Source organism: Zootoca vivipara, chromosome 1 (genome assembly GCF_965207765.1).
Source record: "Zootoca vivipara chromosome 1, rZooViv2.hap1.1, whole genome shotgun sequence".
NCBI lineage: Eukaryota > Metazoa > Chordata > Lepidosauria > Squamata > Lacertidae > Zootoca > Zootoca vivipara.
The window spans coordinates 54,660,429-54,677,106 of NC_142582.1; the positions used below are offsets into that span (position 1 = coordinate 54,660,429).

A 16,678-nucleotide genomic window follows, 5' to 3' on the forward strand; every position below is an offset into this window, starting at 1 on the left:
GATGAGGTGCTAGACTCAATGCAGGAGGGGTGTCTTGCCCAACCTAGAGCTGATGTTATCCTACCACCAATTTTTCCCTGTATGGAAGGAAATTCAGCAAGTACCCCTTTCCCCATCCTTGCAGGAGACACCTGCCAAAAACCCCCTCTTCTTCCATGCAACGATTTTGAATGACAGGAGCCCTCTCCTCTGCGCTGTTGAAACTTGTCTCTGTGGGAGGCCCTTCTAACTGCCACCTTCCGTCCTCCTGTCACTCCTCAAATATGCCGATAAGCTACAGGCCCACTGGTCATAAATCATTTAGGATTAGATTTCATATTACCAGGAAAAGTAAGACGAGGCCCCTGTGCAACTTCTCTCTGGGATTCTACGGGAGTCTTCTCAAGCACAGAATGTTTCTTTAGGGAGTTTGGCATTGATTTTAATTTTAAAAATTCATAACGACAGCTGAAGAGCAAATCCAGCACACTGAGCTGACACGAGCTGCAGCGGAATCCAGCCCAGCTGGGTGCATTTGATGCTGTGGTCCAGATTAAAGCCCCTGCCAAGTTAAAGATGCCAAACTAGGAACAACCTGTCGCCTTTGACCCGCATCTATGCCTGGCTTCTTCCACACAGAAACAAGCTTTTCACTTTTGGAGTTTTGGCATTGCAAAGATAATTCTACTCTTCTTTGCATTCCAAAAAGAATGCTGAGATGGACTTAAAAGGCCACAAGAAGGCCACAAGAAGGCTTACTAAAGCAATGATCAAAACATCATTTTAGATTTTGTGCCGGCTCACGTTTGTAAGTGAAGTTTGATCAGTCAGAGGATCAGTTGTTTGTTTGTTTTAATTGAAAGTGACAGCGGTTTCCATTCCACAATATAGATCAACCCCTGTATTCCCCACATGTAAAATGAAGTGTCATAGGTTCACATTGCATACGTTCAAAAAACAAGTGCTTGGATCCACATAGGTCTTAAAGTACTTAAAGCTTCCCCAGGACACCCCTGTCAGATTCCTCTGATTTCCCTGCCCCATTGCAGTCCCTGCCATACCGCACCTCCTGCCATTGCTGGATGTTTGTGTCTAAGGGCTGCCGTGAGGTGGGAGGGAGCAGTCAGGAAGTCCCCATTCCACAACCCATTAACACTGTTGTGCTCTTCAAATCCCAGGCCCACCACTTTCTTTTTTTCATGCAACAGAAGTCATGCCCCCCAGAAGCAGGGCAACAGGTGTCATTTTCTCTGTGACAAAACTGGCTCTCAGTAACTGATGGGGCACACATTAAAGGCCATGTCCATTCTCAGAAGAGGACTGTGGATCCCTCCACACCAAATCTCGTTGCGTGAAAAGCTTTGCTGTATATATCTGATTTCTTAACCCATCACCAGCCACATCTCCATCTGCTACACTTATCCTTGGCCAGAGAGAATAATTTCCCCGAGGAGGTGACTTTCAAGAAGGCTGCACAGTGGCTTAAAGATAGAATGGTCTTGTCATTGGCTTGGGCATGGGAGGGGGCACGAGAAGGAGGGGGGGTAGAGGGAGGAGAGATACAGGGAGAACTCCCCTCTTATTTTTGGGTTTAATCCCGCCGCCAAAAAGGACAGCTGAACTGCAAAAGGAATGTTAAGTACTCACAGGAGCAAGAGCAGCTTTGCCAGGTCAGAGAACGGGTCTGTGTGACTTAGTCACAGCGGCTTATATCCCGGGATAATTAATTTGGGCTCCCCGGGCTCAGATTCGAGAACTAAGACGTTAATGACACTTTGAACGTGCGGTTGTCGTCTTTGGCTGGCTGCCACTGACAGCTCTATCCCCAATTAATTTCTCTAATCCTTTTATATACCATTGGCCTCCGCAACATCCCAGCAGTTAACCATATAGGCCACAGTGGTGGGGATTCTGCAGCATGCTGAGATCCAGGGGACTCTGGCGCCTCTTTGCAGTCCCGGTGGAAGAAGGCAGAGGATGTTAGTTGTGCTCGCGGCCAGCAGAGCGGAGGCAGGGGGACTGCTGCTGCTGGTGCTCGTAGCGGATGGAGATCCAGACAAAGAGGACACAGGTTACTGTCTGAATCCCGGCCAGCAGGAAGAAATAATAATCCATCCGACATTTGTTAATGTTCCCTTGGGGAGAAAAAGGGAGAGCCATTAGTGTACATACACAAAGCAGGCCAGCAGCAGGGAGTCCCATTGCCACAGGACTGCAGCATTCACCACTCCAGGCAATTCTTTCCTCCTATTCTCTGTCTACAGCAGCCTCCTGACAACATACCTTCTTTGCAGCTTCTCAGACACACCAGGTTCCTTTCTTGCCTACGCTGTCCTGCCATTATAACTTGGACATAGGCCAAAGCCCAGACCCTAGGAGGGACATGTCAAGAGGCCTTTAACGCTCCCTACTGTCCGATTTTACCCGCTACTTGTGGCTAAAGGGCAGCAGATTTATCACTTACCGAAATCCTCTGGGCAGTGCATCCAGCCAATGGCCGGCACAGAGAGCAGTGTCAGGAGGCCAGATCCTAAAAGTGATCCCACACCGGAAATGAAGAAGAAGAGACCCATGATGGCTCCTTGCATAGATTTGGGAGCTTCTGAGTAGGCAAACTCCAGCCCTGGGAGAAAGGAGTGTTGATTAACCAGAAGAGCAAAAGTACCAGGTATTTTTAAACCATTAATCAAGGCTCCATAAACCATAGCTGTATTCAGGCTTCCATTGACCCCCTTCCCCTTTGTGTGCAGTTCCCGGCAACTGTTTGCTAGTGCCATAGAAAACTCTTCTGTGCTGCTTACCAGGAATGCTGGCAAAGATTTCGCTGATTCCGATGAGCAGGTATTGAGGGATTTGCCACCAAATGTAGAGCGGGGCTGCATTGTAAACATCCTTCCCAATTCTCTGTGAGATGGTCCCATTGTTCACGTATTTCAGACGCTCAGACTCCAGAACACCTATTGAGTAGAAGCAGCCTTTAGACCCATAGTCAGGATGCATTTCACAGATGGGATACTGTATATTTAATTATAGGCCATGCCTCTCTCTCTCTGCCTCTCTGCCTCTCTCTCTGCCCCCCCCCCCTGTGTGTGTGTACAGGACCATTTGCTGTTCCTTTAATGAGAGTATTCCACCAGCTAACAGCTTAAAAGAGAGCCATGTGGTACACTTCTGTGCACTTTCCTCATTTGCCAATTAATGCTTCAAATGAATCTCCCCTCCTCCTCAGATTGCTGTTGCAATGAGTCCTTATCATGTCACAATGGCAAGAGGTGTAGGCCTAAATGGTTCTTTAAGGGTGATAATGACTGAGAGAGAGGGAGTGTAGCACAAAAGGGAAAGGATGGAACATAAAGTTGCATGCCACCCAAATCTCCGAGCAGTGTGAGATTCCAGGGGTTCCAGATGCTTACCTGGTGCCTCTGTTTCCTTTTGTAAATGAGGCACAGCGGAGACTGTGGTGTCTTTATGAAATATGGTTATTTACACATATATGCAACCTGAGCCTACGATGGAGGGGTTCACAACATTAACACCTCAAAAGGGTCTTGTTTCTCCCATAGCCACAGCCTTGGATTCAAGCAGAAATCAGCCATGACTCTCTCTCTCCCTCTCTCTCTCTCTCTCTCTCTCTCTCTCTCTCTCCCTCTCCAGCCTGCAACTTTTCCCTATTCTACCGTAGGTCACTCCACAGAAAGCTCTGCTCTCTAAGAAACAGGCTTTGTCCTTCTCACTATCTAAGAGCCCCACCCATTTGCAATCCAGCTCCACTGCTTTCTTAATGACTCATTGCCTTTCCTTTGTTCTCTTTTGATGGTGAGTACCTCATGAAGAAGCTAAGGTAAAGGTAAAGGCACCCCTGACCATTAGGTCCAGTCATGACCAACTCTGGGGTTGCGGCGCTCATCTCGCGTTATTGGCCGAGGGAGCAAGCGTACAGCTTCCAGGTCATGTGGCCAGCATGACTAAGCCGCTTCTGGCGAACCAGAGCAGCACACGGAAACACCGCCGACCTTCTGATCAGCAAGCCCTAGGCTCTGTGGTTTAACCCACAGCACCACCTGGCTTATCTTTTAATCACGTTTCCTGAACCCCTGGATCCAGGGATTAGAGGTGCCTGGCACCCACAATCTCGTTAACATGAGGGAAGAATGAAACATACATTGTGTTTTAGTTGCAAGGAGGTGTTCCTAGTTGTCCTTTCATTGTGAGGGCAAACCCGGCTCCTGACTCCTCAGACCATGCCAGGCATCTCATGACTAAACTGGGCTTACATAAGACAACCAGGAAAGCAGTACACTCTTGCTCCCAGTCAAGATACTGCATTAAATGTCAGCAACAGTATGAAGTTCTAGAGGAGTTTTCCAGATGCAGCAAATGTCCAGAACTGCATTATTAGATGCTTCTTCAGGAATTTCCAGCAGGCTTCTGGATAGGGCCTTTCTAACAAGGGGGAGAGCAATTTAATTCCCCCTCCCCTTGTCCCCTTGTCCACAATTGTCCTGCCCTTCTCCATCTTCCAGCCGTGGAAGATGGCCCTGCTGCTCTACAAAGCCTTGCCAGGGTTTTGAGTGAATCTCTATATTGTGAGCATGCCCTGATGATGCCAACTGGCCGCAGGAATGCTCATTAGGCAGGCAATGTGCTAGGGAAACGTTGGCATCTTTGACCTGGGAGACCCCTGCGCACACTGCAGGAATTGGAAAGCAGCTATATGGACTGCACAGCCTGTGCCGATGATTGCCAGGCCTGGTGGGCAATCAGCACTGGCTAATGCACCCTGATATTTGCATTGCAACCTGGACATCTGGAAAGCAACGCTCGGGGCAGGTCTTCAGAAAAAAGCAGATAGTATAGTCCAGGCACCCCCAAACTTCGGCCCTCCAGATGTTTTGGACTACAATTCCCATCATCCCTGACCACTGGTCCTGTTAGCTAGGGATCATGGGAGTTGTAGGCCAAAACATCTGGAGGGCTGCAGTTTGGGGATGCCTGGGATAGTCCTTCTAAGTGAGTAGTATGCATTTGTGCATTGTATGTGTAAGGCATGACTGAACGCACTTTGTAACAAAGGTTCCCTTCCCAGGGTGCTATTCCCAGGATAACGTCACAATGCTTACTCCCCAGGGTGCTATTTTTTAAGTACTGGTAACTGAGTTTTTATTGTTTGTTGTTATTGTTGTTGTTTACATGGTAGAGGAATTCAGAAACCTACAATCCCCCATCTGCATTGTGAAGTAGTATAATTACAGGACAATTGTAATGCATGCTATTTCATGAAATACAAATTGATTCCTGGTACTGATAAAATAGCATTCCTTATTCCTGAAGCCTTGTTTCTGATTCTATTGGAGCAAGGTGGCTGCTAAACCTATTATATTTTATGCTTTGGGCTCAATTGGTTTTACTCTAAAAATAGGAACTAGGGAGTGCTTCCCTTATGAGGCATTTACTTTAGAATTGCTGTCCGTTAGGCAATCACTTTCTACAGGCAGCCTCATGACCGCCTGTATCGTCATCCAGGCATTATTTTCCTCTCCTTTTCCCTGTGATTCTTCCATCTTCCCTTGGAACACAGAATGCCCAGCTCTCCCCCCCTTTCCCGGAAGAATGGAAAAGCAGCACAATCATATACAGGTGTGTTTAGTGCTACTTTTCCATCTTTCTTAAAGATGTGGGACAGTAACATACTGAGCTACTGAACCTATCACTGCTCAGCATGCACTGGTTATTTATAATATTTGTGGTGAGCACAATTTAATTACTGTGTTTTTGTTTTTGTTTTAATTATCACTAAAATGTGTTTCCAGGGATAACATTTTTTTAAAAAACAGGAAAGAAAGATCTAGCATTATAACACTATAATATAAGGTCAGAACATTATTGAAGTATAACAGCTGTATGGTGTATCATCCCTGTTATCTCTTTCAATATTTTTTTAAAAAATGGAAAGGTGTTTTAGTGATATCATTAAAACATCAATTTAAAAAGTAACATGGGGTTATAATGGCACCCACAAGGGTTATAGTGAATGTGTGCTGAGTTTCAAATGGTTCCGCTCACAAAACTCATGCCCATTGATGAAGACAGAACACGGCGAGTTGCACAAAGTTCATTGCAACTGCAGTGGTAGATACAATGGAAGAGCAATGATTGGGTGGCATTTGGAGCTACCTGCCTGCAGAGCCGTAGCTAGGTGATCTTGCGCCCCTGGCAGAACTGTCCAGATTGCACCCCTAGCCACAGAAATTTAAAGAAAAAGGAATGTGGGACAGAAACAAAAAAGAGGGTCCCGCATATCATATAAAGACCCTCTATTAAAAACCTTTTCTTATGAGGCAATAATCAATATTTTTATTTATAGACATATTTATGGACATATTTTAAGCCAATTTTGCGCGCGCGCGCCCCCTGACCTGCACCCCTGGTAGGGGCCTTCCTCACCACCCCCTAGCTACGGCCCTGCCTGACTGGAAGCGGTTGGGATTGATACAGATGAATGAATGACTCACCTGCAACAACAACTGAGGCAAGCCCAAAGAACATGCCTAGAGCCATCCTCTTTAGTGCTGAAGGCAATAGCTTCCTCTTTGACAGGAACGGGTCTATGACCCGGTCTTTTAGTGGGACCAGGACCAGCAGAACCACCACATTCGCTAGAAGGAGCCAGGCATCTGGGAACTGGAGAGGGAGAGGGAGAGAGAGCTCTTCAGATATATTTACAGGCAGTATTGTTTTTCTAGAAAAAGAGGTGCAGGAACTCACCATGAATGCCTCTCTTATTCTCTTATAATGGCTATAGTGCCCACTTGAGAGGTGCTGAAACTAAGTACCAGTGAGTTCCAACTGAAAAAAGCTCTGTTTACAGATACCAGTGACACTTCTATGGAGCTAGTGGATGTGGGAACACCTGTTTGATGGAATGTCATGCAACCAACATTTTTGAATGCACTAATCTGATTGTGTCAACTGTCCCCGACTGTCGTGGCCAATTGGCACAACCTTCTAAACATGTAGTGGATGCCCAATATCACAGTGTGCTGTCTCACCCCTGATTATCATGGGTTGGTTAAGCAATCCAATTACATGATCATGCTTTTATCATATTCTCCACAATAGAGTGTTTTGCAGAGTGTGCAAAAAGCACAGTCCTGTTCGTGGCAATCTCTGCATATGGTTGGCTCCTTGCAAGAAGGAAATGAGCCCACACATCCATTTTTTCAACAGATTTCCAGAGACCACTATATGGATCATTTTTGCATATTCTGAGGATGTTTTCCCCGGAATGAAGTTGAGAAATAGTAATAAAAGCACCACAGCTACCAAACTGAGGAGACGGGCAAGCAATATCAGAAAGGATGGGAGGGGGGAATAAATCAATGCCGTTTAAGTCCTTCAAATAAAAGAGACTGCTTCCTATTCATGAAATAGAAGGGCATTCCCTTAAGAAAGAAGTCCAAAGCCAACATGAATGCCTGAGTTCTTTCCCCAGAATCTCTCATTCTCTCCTGCATATGCATCCCATCCTTACTCTCATCTCAACTCTCCCCTTAGCTTAGCACAACACAGTTTGGGGCCTGAGGGGACGTGGAACAATTTCTCTTCTGTTTGTGGTGTCTGAGGCATGTTATCATTGCCAGAATCACATGCAGCTCGTCAGCAGCTATTCTGCCTATAAAAATAGGGGTTGTGCCTGGGCTGTTGCAGAGGAGGAGGAATGTTGCTCTGGGCAGAACCAGGCTATTGCTTTATGTCCCTTCCCTGAAGAAGCCCTGTTGTTCCTTAACACATTCACCATAGGCTCAGCCTCTTCATTGGAGCTGTTGAGCACCCGTATCTCCTCCACTTAAAAGAGACATTTGTTGTGATGGTTGCCACATGTGTCACAATGTGACCCAAGTCATCACAGCTCATCCCCTGGATCAAGCTTTGTCATCTGGGCTGGACAGTTCTTACACCGTCTTCTCAAGGTCTAACGAAGCCACACAGCATTGTTTCTCATGGCCTACCGTGTAGTGACCATCTTCGGCCACTGAGAAAGCACTGTTGTTCTGCTGACTCCTCTGAAAGATATTGGGGATGTAGAGGTGCAGACCCTGCAGGTAGTAGGTTGACTGCATCTAAAACGCAAGACAAGAGGAATGCCATTAAAGATATATATACTCAGCTAGAAAGATCAGGAGTCTTTGATTGTTGACAGCTGACTGTCAAGGTCTAAGCCAGTGGTTCCCAAAGAGGGGGGGAAGCACTGGAAGTGTAAATGACAATCAGATTCTGAGCAGCTGATATATCTGGATCAAGCTAATCAATTTTGTTGAATTAACTAAATAGTTTCAACTGGATTTTTAATAAATGTGCAAATAATTGTTACTGCTTTGAATTTTATTGTGTTATTATCTTCCTTAGTGGGGCATGCAAAGCACTAATAAAGCTTCTCCTAAGGTAGGTTAAGCAGCACTGGGGGTGAGTTTATGGAACCAAAAAAGTTTGGGAACCACTGGTATAAGCTCTGTGGTGATCAAAAGTATGGAGCTCATTGGCAATGCCCACCACATACAGACAAATATTCTTGTGTTATTTCTTGATGTGAAGAAATAAGGAAACAATTTTGCAACAACTGTTGTAAAATTCAGGAATCTGTTGTAAAATTCAGGAACTCTTAAATCATTGTCAGTGATATTAAGTCTCCCCGAAACTCACAAATAATGCATCTAATAAAGCCAGCCAGAGCTGTTTAAATCCCTGATCATATTAAATGCCAATAAGAAACATTTAATGTGTTCTCTCCCTGGTGGCTAGATATGCAGATCTGATTGCATTTGCGTATTCAGCTGCCTCGGTTACAAAAGTGGAAATTGTCACCCAAATCCTGTGCACGGTACAAAACCCCCTACTTTCTGTCCTATAAAGCAGCCAGAACCATAAAGAAATGTCTCTTGAGACCAAAAGAGGGTTTAAGTAAGGGAAACAAAAACACAGGAGTGGGGTCAGCCTGTGTAATATATGGGGTCACAATTGCAAAATAAACAAACAAACATAGCCAGGGCAGATGCTGCAAGAACAGTGAAATTCATTATCTGAGCACCTCAGGGATCGGTTGCCCTGTAGTTGGCCAATCAGATTTAGCTACATGATGACATCACAAAGCCAACCACAGCAAGGGCACCTACTTTTCCTCGGAATGAGGTACCATTTCCCCACTGTTTTGCAGACCTATCCCCAGCAATCAGTGAAAGCGAGTTCGTGTGTATTTAAATGATAACATAAGAGGCCATGTATTCTGTGCAATGTGTATCCTCGTGAAGTTCCCTATCCCTGCTGAGATGCCTGGTGCCTTGAAGAAGGAAGACCTCTCTCAACAGCTGACTTAGTGCCATAGCACCTCAGAGTGGATAAGTGAAACCGTGTTGTATGGAAACACCATGAGCTTGTATCAAAACAGGCATCCTCCTGAGCAATTTTTAACATTTAGAATAATCTGTTTTATTGTTGTCTCCATGCTTGCTCCTTTCCCCTCGCAAATATCTCTTTGGGATAAATGGTTTCACATTTTCTTGGCAACCCACTCACCTACAAACAAGGATTTATACCTTGTTGAAAAACATGTACGGGAATAGAAACACCTCTGCTTCCATAACTTTGCTTTTTAATATGCATTTCATTTCAGTTTATAGTAACTGCTTGTCAGCTTTACAGCTGTGCTGTAAAAGCCAACAGGAACCAAGGGGGAAATGAAATGGGCAGACTCCTGTTTTTTTTCCTATAGCCCCTCCTCTCTAATAACTCAAGAGACTAGGAACCAGGGCTGGATTAACCATTAAGCAAAATAAGCACGTGCTTAGGGCACCAATGGAAGGGGGCACCACAGATTTTTTTCACATTGCAAGATTTACCATGTACCATATGGTGCAGCTGAACAAACACAAACATTATTTATACAAATATATAAAAATAAACATTATTTCCCATCTTACTGTAGGTTTCATTTCATTTCAAAAAATAAATTTTATTTTTAATATTGTTTATATTTTGAATTAGAAACAGAAGAGGGAACCAAAATCCTTTAAGTGCTTAGGGCCTCTAAAGGTCCAAATCTAGCCCTGCTAGGAACCTTGCAGTCTGATCACCCTATGCAAGTTTGCTTGGAACTAAATTTGGGCTTGAGCCCACATGAATGCATAGTGGGTTGCAATCCTAGTTGAATTTGCTTCCCTGCTAAGGACGGGGCAGAGCTCATGTAGGCCAAATGCTTAGTGTAAAGTGACCAAATGGAGAGGGTTCCTGTACAACACTATTACTATTATGTACTATTATTATGAAAATATGAAGTCACACATGGTTTAAGAATATTTTGGCAATGAAAGGACATCCTTTAACCCTCCACTTCTTCTAACTTCAGCCACTAAACCAGGTATGGGGAAGCTGTAAGCCTCCAAATGTTTTTGGACTCCAACTCCCATCAGCCCAAGCCAGCATGGCCAATGGTCAGGGATGCTGCGAGCTGTAGTTCAGCAACATCCAGAGGGCCACAGCTTCCCCATACCTGCACTAAATGGATCAGGGCTTCCGACCAGAATAGGGAAACGATGCCATGCCCTACCTGGAAATAGACCATCCAGTACGGGATGAGAGTCAGCAACACAGGTAGAATCTTCATTATCACTTGGAAGTTGGCAATATTCTCATGTGACATCCCCACAGGCTGAGTCCTTGGACCTGAAAGTGAGCCATTAGCCTCGGCTTCTGACTGGTTACTATGTGTTCTGTAGATAAAAGGAACACCAGAAGTGTATCAGGGCTTTTATAACATGACCAGGGTCTCACTCCAGGCTTCAAATGAGTTCATGTGGGCTTCTTATCCCCAAATAGCAGTTTCACTTCATTTATAGGAATCAAGACTGTTATTGCAGAGCCTGAAGTAACATTCCCCGGAACTCAACAACCTGTTCAAAGGTGGACAAAGTAACCATCTATTTCCCACAAAGACCACAGCCCCTTTGAGCCTTGGCCCTGAGAGTGCATTCCTATGGGTTGGAAGTAGAGTGAGAATTGTTTCTGCTCCTGCCCTGCTGTAAAGGATAAGAAACTTGGCATCAGATAACATAGAGGGCCACAACTCCCATCAGCCACAACCATCAGCCACAACCAGCCACAGCCTACGGTCAAGGACAACAAAAGCTGTAGTTCAACAACATCTGGAGGACCACGGGCTTTCCATCTTTGCTGTAAAGAGAGTTCTGTGGGTGGTGAAGCATATGCTTTGGATGAAGAAGGTTCCAGGTTCAATTCCTGACATTTTTAGGCAGGGCAAAGAAAAACCCATCTGAAATCGTGGCAAACCTGCTGCCAGTCAGAGCAAACAATATTGGGCTAGTCCACGAATGGGGAACCCTCTGGCCCTCCAGGTGTTGTTGGACTACAGCTCCCATCACACCCTTCAGAAATGGTCTGTAGTAAGGAATAATGGGAACTCCAACACCATCTGGAGAACCTAAACGGCCTTGGTCCAGTATACCTGAAGGAGCATTTCCACCCCCCATCGTTCTGCCTGGACACTGAGGTCCTGCGCCGAGGGCCTTCTGGTGGTTCCCTCGCTACGAGAAGCCAAGTTACAGGGAACCAGGCAGATGGCCTTCTCGGTAGTGGCACCCGCCCGGTGGAATGCCCTCCCACCAGAGGTTAAAGAGAACAACAATTACCAGACTTTTAGAAGGCATCTGAAGGCAGCCCTGTTTAGGGAAGCTTTTAATGTCTGATGGATTTGTGTATTTTAATATTTTGTTGGAAGCCGCCCTGAGTGGCTGGGGGAACCCAGCCAGATGGGCGGGGTATAAATAATAAATATATTATTATTATTATTACCAAAAATGCCCCACCCTTGCTCTCGAAGGACTAATGGCCTGACTCAGTATCTTATCTGGCAGATTCCAGTGCACTTGGTGAGTGAGAAGCATGCATTGCTTCACCTACTGCAACTGGAAGATACTTCCCGCCCTTCTTGAGGGGTCTTTTTATACGGTCCCTTTCCACACAACACAAGTGGACCAACCAAATAATATGAGAGCTCCCAATGATTCCAGGGCTCAGCTTTGCTAGTCACATTTTCACTGTGCTTTTTCCCACCAGATTATGGAAAAAATAGAATATTAAATTAATTAAGAAGCTATTCCCTCAGGATAAGTTTATGTGGCCTTGTCCGAAAACGCAACAGAATGAAGAGATTGGATAGGCTGTATTACTTCAGACTTTAGCAGGGTATGCCATTTTTTAAAATTATTTTGTGTGTGTGTGTGTGTGTGTTTAAGAAACTCTCTGAAAGTAGAAAGCTAACTTCATAGAGAACAGACCAAACAATAACCATTTTATCTGGTGGACCCCGTTTTTTTTTTAATATCACTCCCTACTTGCATCCTAAAGTGGTAAAGTCCATATTTCCCTCAATATTCTGCCACGTGATTTGCTGCATCTGTACACCTGCACTGTGTTAATGCCGTAGGTGAAGGTTAACTCCTTCCTGTAAGGTAAGGTAATGCTTAACCCTTTCTGAGTGATCTAAAGAAGTTTTGTTTTGTTTTTTAAACCAACTGCTACACACATGCTTTTTGAGTGGTGCTCATGCCAGTCCTGTAGGGACCCAGGTGGCGCTGTGGTTAAACTACTGAGCCTAGGGCTTGCTGATCAGAAGGTCGGTGGTTCGAATCCCTGTGACGGGGTGAGCTCCCGTTGCTTGGTCCCAGCTCCTGCCAACCTAGCAGTTCGAAAGCACTTCAAAGTGCAAGTAGATAAATAGGAACCGCTACAGCAGGAAGTAAACGGCGTTTCCATGTGCTGCTCTGGTTTGCCAGAAGCGGCTTTGTCATGCTGGCCACATGACCTGAAAGCTGTACGCCGGCTCCCTCGGCCAATAATGCGAGATGAGCGCGCAACCCCAGAGTCTGTCACGACTGGACCTAATGGTCAGGGGTACCTTTACCTTTACCTTTACATGCCAGTCCTAAGCACATAATCCAGCACTGCTCAGAGGAAAGTCCCATAGGGTAAATGGCCTTGGCCAGCCGAAAGAGATATCCTCTGCTTTACCTGGTTTTGGTGGTCATCTTCTGGATTGCTCGGCCACAGCAGCTTTTCTGGAGGGCCAACTGGAAGATGGGGTAGACTTGACTGCCAGCCGCAGGCTTTGTGACAAAGGTGGGGGCAGCCAGGAGGAAGACGATGAGGGCCAGGGCCAGGCAGCCAGCAGGGATGGCATAGCCAGTAAGAAAGTCCACATTCTGCTGGATGAAGGCAATTACCAGCAGAGAGATCACAGCCCCAATATTAATGCTCCAGTAGAACCAGTTGAAGAAACGTCGGGTGGCATCCCGGCCACGGTCCGTCACCTTCAAATTTTTAAAAGTACAGGGGGGTGAGACCATGGTTTGATAGACAAGTTGCTTGTGTGACTTATCCCTGTAAGAATTGTCTCCATGTGACCAGCAAGGGATATATTTGAAACCTGAAAGACAATGGGTCCTTTCCGTCCAAGTATAAGTGGACTAGGACTAGTAAACATTTGTAGGGGTGGATAACTGTTGTGGTCTTATGGTCTTATTTGCAAGGCTGATGTGCACACATGAAAAACTCTTTTGTGGGATACCACAAAAGATATTTGAATGAGGTGCAAACCAAGGGGGTCCTGAGGTTGAGTTTGACAGAGGCAGCTGTATCCTGACACACCAAACCCTGGTGAGGAGAAGACTTATCCACTGTTCTTTGTAAGGAGCTCAGTCAGGAAGTTGCCTAATCTCCTACAAATTTGAAAGACCCCTGGCTCCAGATGCTTTTACACATGTTTGTTTGGTTTTAATGGTGTTCTGGGTGGAAACTGAGCATGGCAGAAGCATTGACCCTATTGGTACAGACATCAGAAACCATTCTCATACCACAGCCCTAAACAATCTGGGCTCCTGAATACCTGAAAGTACGCCTCTTTCTCTCAGAGGTTTTTTGGGGGGGAGGTGGAGACCCTGGGGAAGGAATTCCCTTATCATGGAGGAGGCCTCTTCATTACACAGCTTTTGCTGAATCCTAAAGATAGACTTTTTACCCTGCCTTTTCACAGCTTAGATGTATATTTTTAAGACCTGCTTTATTTCTGTGATTGTAAGTTGTTTCAAGTTGTTTTTAACATTGTGTTTTAATTGTTGTAACCCTGTGATTTTAGGGTGAAGGGTGGGTTATTGTTATTACTACTATTGATGATGGCGATGATAACAATAATTCTACTTTTTAAAAAAACGAAAAAGCTTTTATTGTCTTTTTCAGAAAAATAACACATAGAAAGATAAAAGCTACATTTAATTGAAAAACTACTGAAGATGAAGAAAAGCCAGCATAGTGAAAAATATGCTTTAGTCAGGGCCCCTACTTTAGAAGGTTCTCCCCAGAGAGGTTTGCTTCACAACGAGTCTGCTATCTTTTCGGCCGCAGGTAAAAGCTTTTCAATTTTTGGAGGCCTTTTCTATTTTTGATTTAATTAATTTTCTTATATTGCTATTGCTGAAAATCTGTACCGAAAAGCAGGATATAAGGAAGTACAGTGGTACCTCGCTAGACAAATGCCCTGCTAGACGAATTTTTCGCTAGATGAATGGGTTTTGCGATCGGAGGTTGCTTCGCAAGACGAATTCGTTTTGTGAAAAGTTTGTCTAGCGAATCGCTGTTTCCCATAGGAATGCATTGAACTTCAAATAATGCATTCCTATGGGCAAAAATAAAATAAAAAATTCAATGCATTCCTATGGGATTCGCAAGACGAATTTTTCGCAAAACAAATTGACTCACAGAATGAATTAAATTCATCTTGCGAGGCACCACTGTATGTAAACATAAACTAAAATAATGCATTCTGCTTTTAACAAGAGTCAGGAGACAATGAGCCAAAGGCTGCATATACACTTTGCCCTTAAAGCACAGAATTCCCTCAAAGAATTCTGGGCCCTCTATTTCCCCCCTCACAGATTTACAATTCCCAGCAACTTTTAATAAATCACAGTGCCCAGAATTCTTTAAGAGAAAAAAACAAACCATTGTGAATATACTTCAGAGGTATTGTGTTTACTCATCAATGTATATTGAAGACAGGAGGAGCCCATGAAACAAGGAGAGAAGTTAACACTAGTATCCTCCTTGTATAAATAGGAAAGGTAGATGTGAGCTCAGATCTCTTACCTGGTCAGCGCCGAATGGTGTGAGGTTGGCTTTGACAGAGCTGATGCTCAGGGCCAGGAGCAGTAGACCACTGTACATAAGAGGGGCACAATATTGACTTGGCAATTGCTGGTTGCAGTCTGTACTACCATTTTTGCAGGGGGGTTGTACTGGGTAAGCTGGCATCTCCCCGCACAGCCAGAGCCGACCACCTTGCGAGGCCACGGCTGGCAGGAGGCAGGCCGACAGCAAGTAGAGCAGGAAGCTGAATGCAATGGTCCAGTAGCGGCCCAGGTAAGCATCTGCAAGCCAACCCCCGATGGGAGAAAACAGGTAGGAGGCCCCCAAGAAGAGCAATGCCGCACGCGAAGACTGGGCGCCGCCCCAGTTGAAGTTGCTGCTGTTGAGGTACAGGACGAGGTTGGAGACGATGCCAAAAAAAGCGGTTCGCTCCAGAATCTCCACCAGCAGCACAGCAGCACAGGCAGTCTTTCTGCCCTCAAAGGGAGATGCGGCAGGCCTGCCAGGGGCCTCCTCCTGCCTTATGAGGGGCTTCCGCTCCTCCCGGGCCCCCAGCGAGGCCATGCAGGCCCTGCCTTGGGATCTGAGTTCTTTATCAGCCTAGTACCTGCCTATCCTCTCGGCCTCTCCCTTTCCCGTCTCTGTCTTTTCCTCCGAGTCTTTCTTCCCAGGGATCCTCTTTCTACTCCAGAGCCTCTCACAGTGCTCCTTGCACTTCCTCATTTCTCTGCTCAAATACAGATGTCATATGACAGCTCTTTTCTCTGAAAGGAAACTTTCATTTTCCGTGAGGCAGAGCTGGTTCCCTTTTCCCATGAGTCACAATCATATTTTCTTCCCTCCCACTTTACAGTCTTCCATCCCTTCTCACAGTGGTTTTTTTAAAACAGCTCTTTAATAAATCATCTATTTATTTGACTTTAAAAACAAAGCAAAAAGTTTAGCCTTTTCCTATGAGGCTCTCACAACTAGATGAGAGGCAGGAGAATGGCCAACCACAATAGTACCTTCCTCCCTACCCTGGCCAACACACATTTTGCTCAAGGCTTTCCCAAACCTTGGGAATTCCCAGGGGGAACCAACAATAAGCAGCTCCCTCCAGATATCCATATTTGTCTCTCCTATCCCAGTATTGCAGGACCTTTTTTAGCCTATAGGCAGAATTCTTTTTTTAGCAAACCTCCGGGAGCCACTTGCCAGTGATGGGAAGGGCCGGAGACAGACAAAAGTGAACAGAGCAATTAATGCAAATGTTTGCCTTTGTACAGCAGGCTAGTTTCTACACACACACACACACACACACACACACACACACACACACACACACGTGGCTGGTAGGGCCGCACAGGTGGAGATGCGTGCCTTTCTTGATTTCCCAACACCACATGTTGCTGCCAGTTACCAAGATGGTAAAGGGAGCCTGGCACGGTGCGGTGCAGTGGCAGAGCCAATCCGATGCCGTGTTGCACCGTGCAGAGATCCCCACTGA

General features: G+C 45.5%; 1 protein-coding gene across 2 annotated transcripts; it reads right to left on the reverse strand.

The window, feature by feature from the left end:
• Nucleotides 1–814: 814 nt before the first annotated feature.
• SLC15A3 (solute carrier family 15 member 3) lies at nt 815–16,010 on the reverse strand. Of its 2 annotated transcripts, none has more exons than XM_035123966.3 (8): nt 15,190–16,010; nt 13,060–13,358; nt 10,580–10,742; nt 7,989–8,099; nt 6,492–6,660; nt 2,781–2,936; nt 2,444–2,602; nt 815–2,114 (listed from the first exon to the last, which is right to left on the reverse strand). In XM_035123966.3, the coding sequence occupies exons 1-8, from the start codon at nt 15,751–15,753 to the stop codon at nt 1,960–1,962; spliced, it is 1,776 nt and encodes a 591-aa protein (XP_034979857.3). In that variant the 5' UTR covers nt 15,754–16,010; the 3' UTR covers nt 815–1,959. The 2 variants fall into 2 exon arrangements, with proteins under 2 accessions (XP_034979857.3, XP_088520861.1); XM_088664735.1 differs by having other exon boundaries at nt 10,580–10,733; nt 15,190–15,884.
• Nucleotides 16,011–16,678: the final 668 nt, after the last annotated feature.

Coding starts and splice junctions, on each gene's coding strand:
- SLC15A3 (XM_035123966.3), bottom strand. CDS start 15,753: ATGGCCTCGCTGGGGGCCCGGGAGGAGCGGAAGCCCCTCATAAGGCAG. Junction 8,100..10,579: donor ACTGGATGGTCTATTTCCAG/GTAGGGCATGGC, acceptor CTTGCGTTTTAG/ATGCAGTCAACCTACTACCT. Junction 2,937..6,491: donor TGCCTCAGTTGTTGTTGCAG/GTGAGTCATTCA, acceptor TCTACTCAATAG/GTGTTCTGGAGTCTGAGCGT.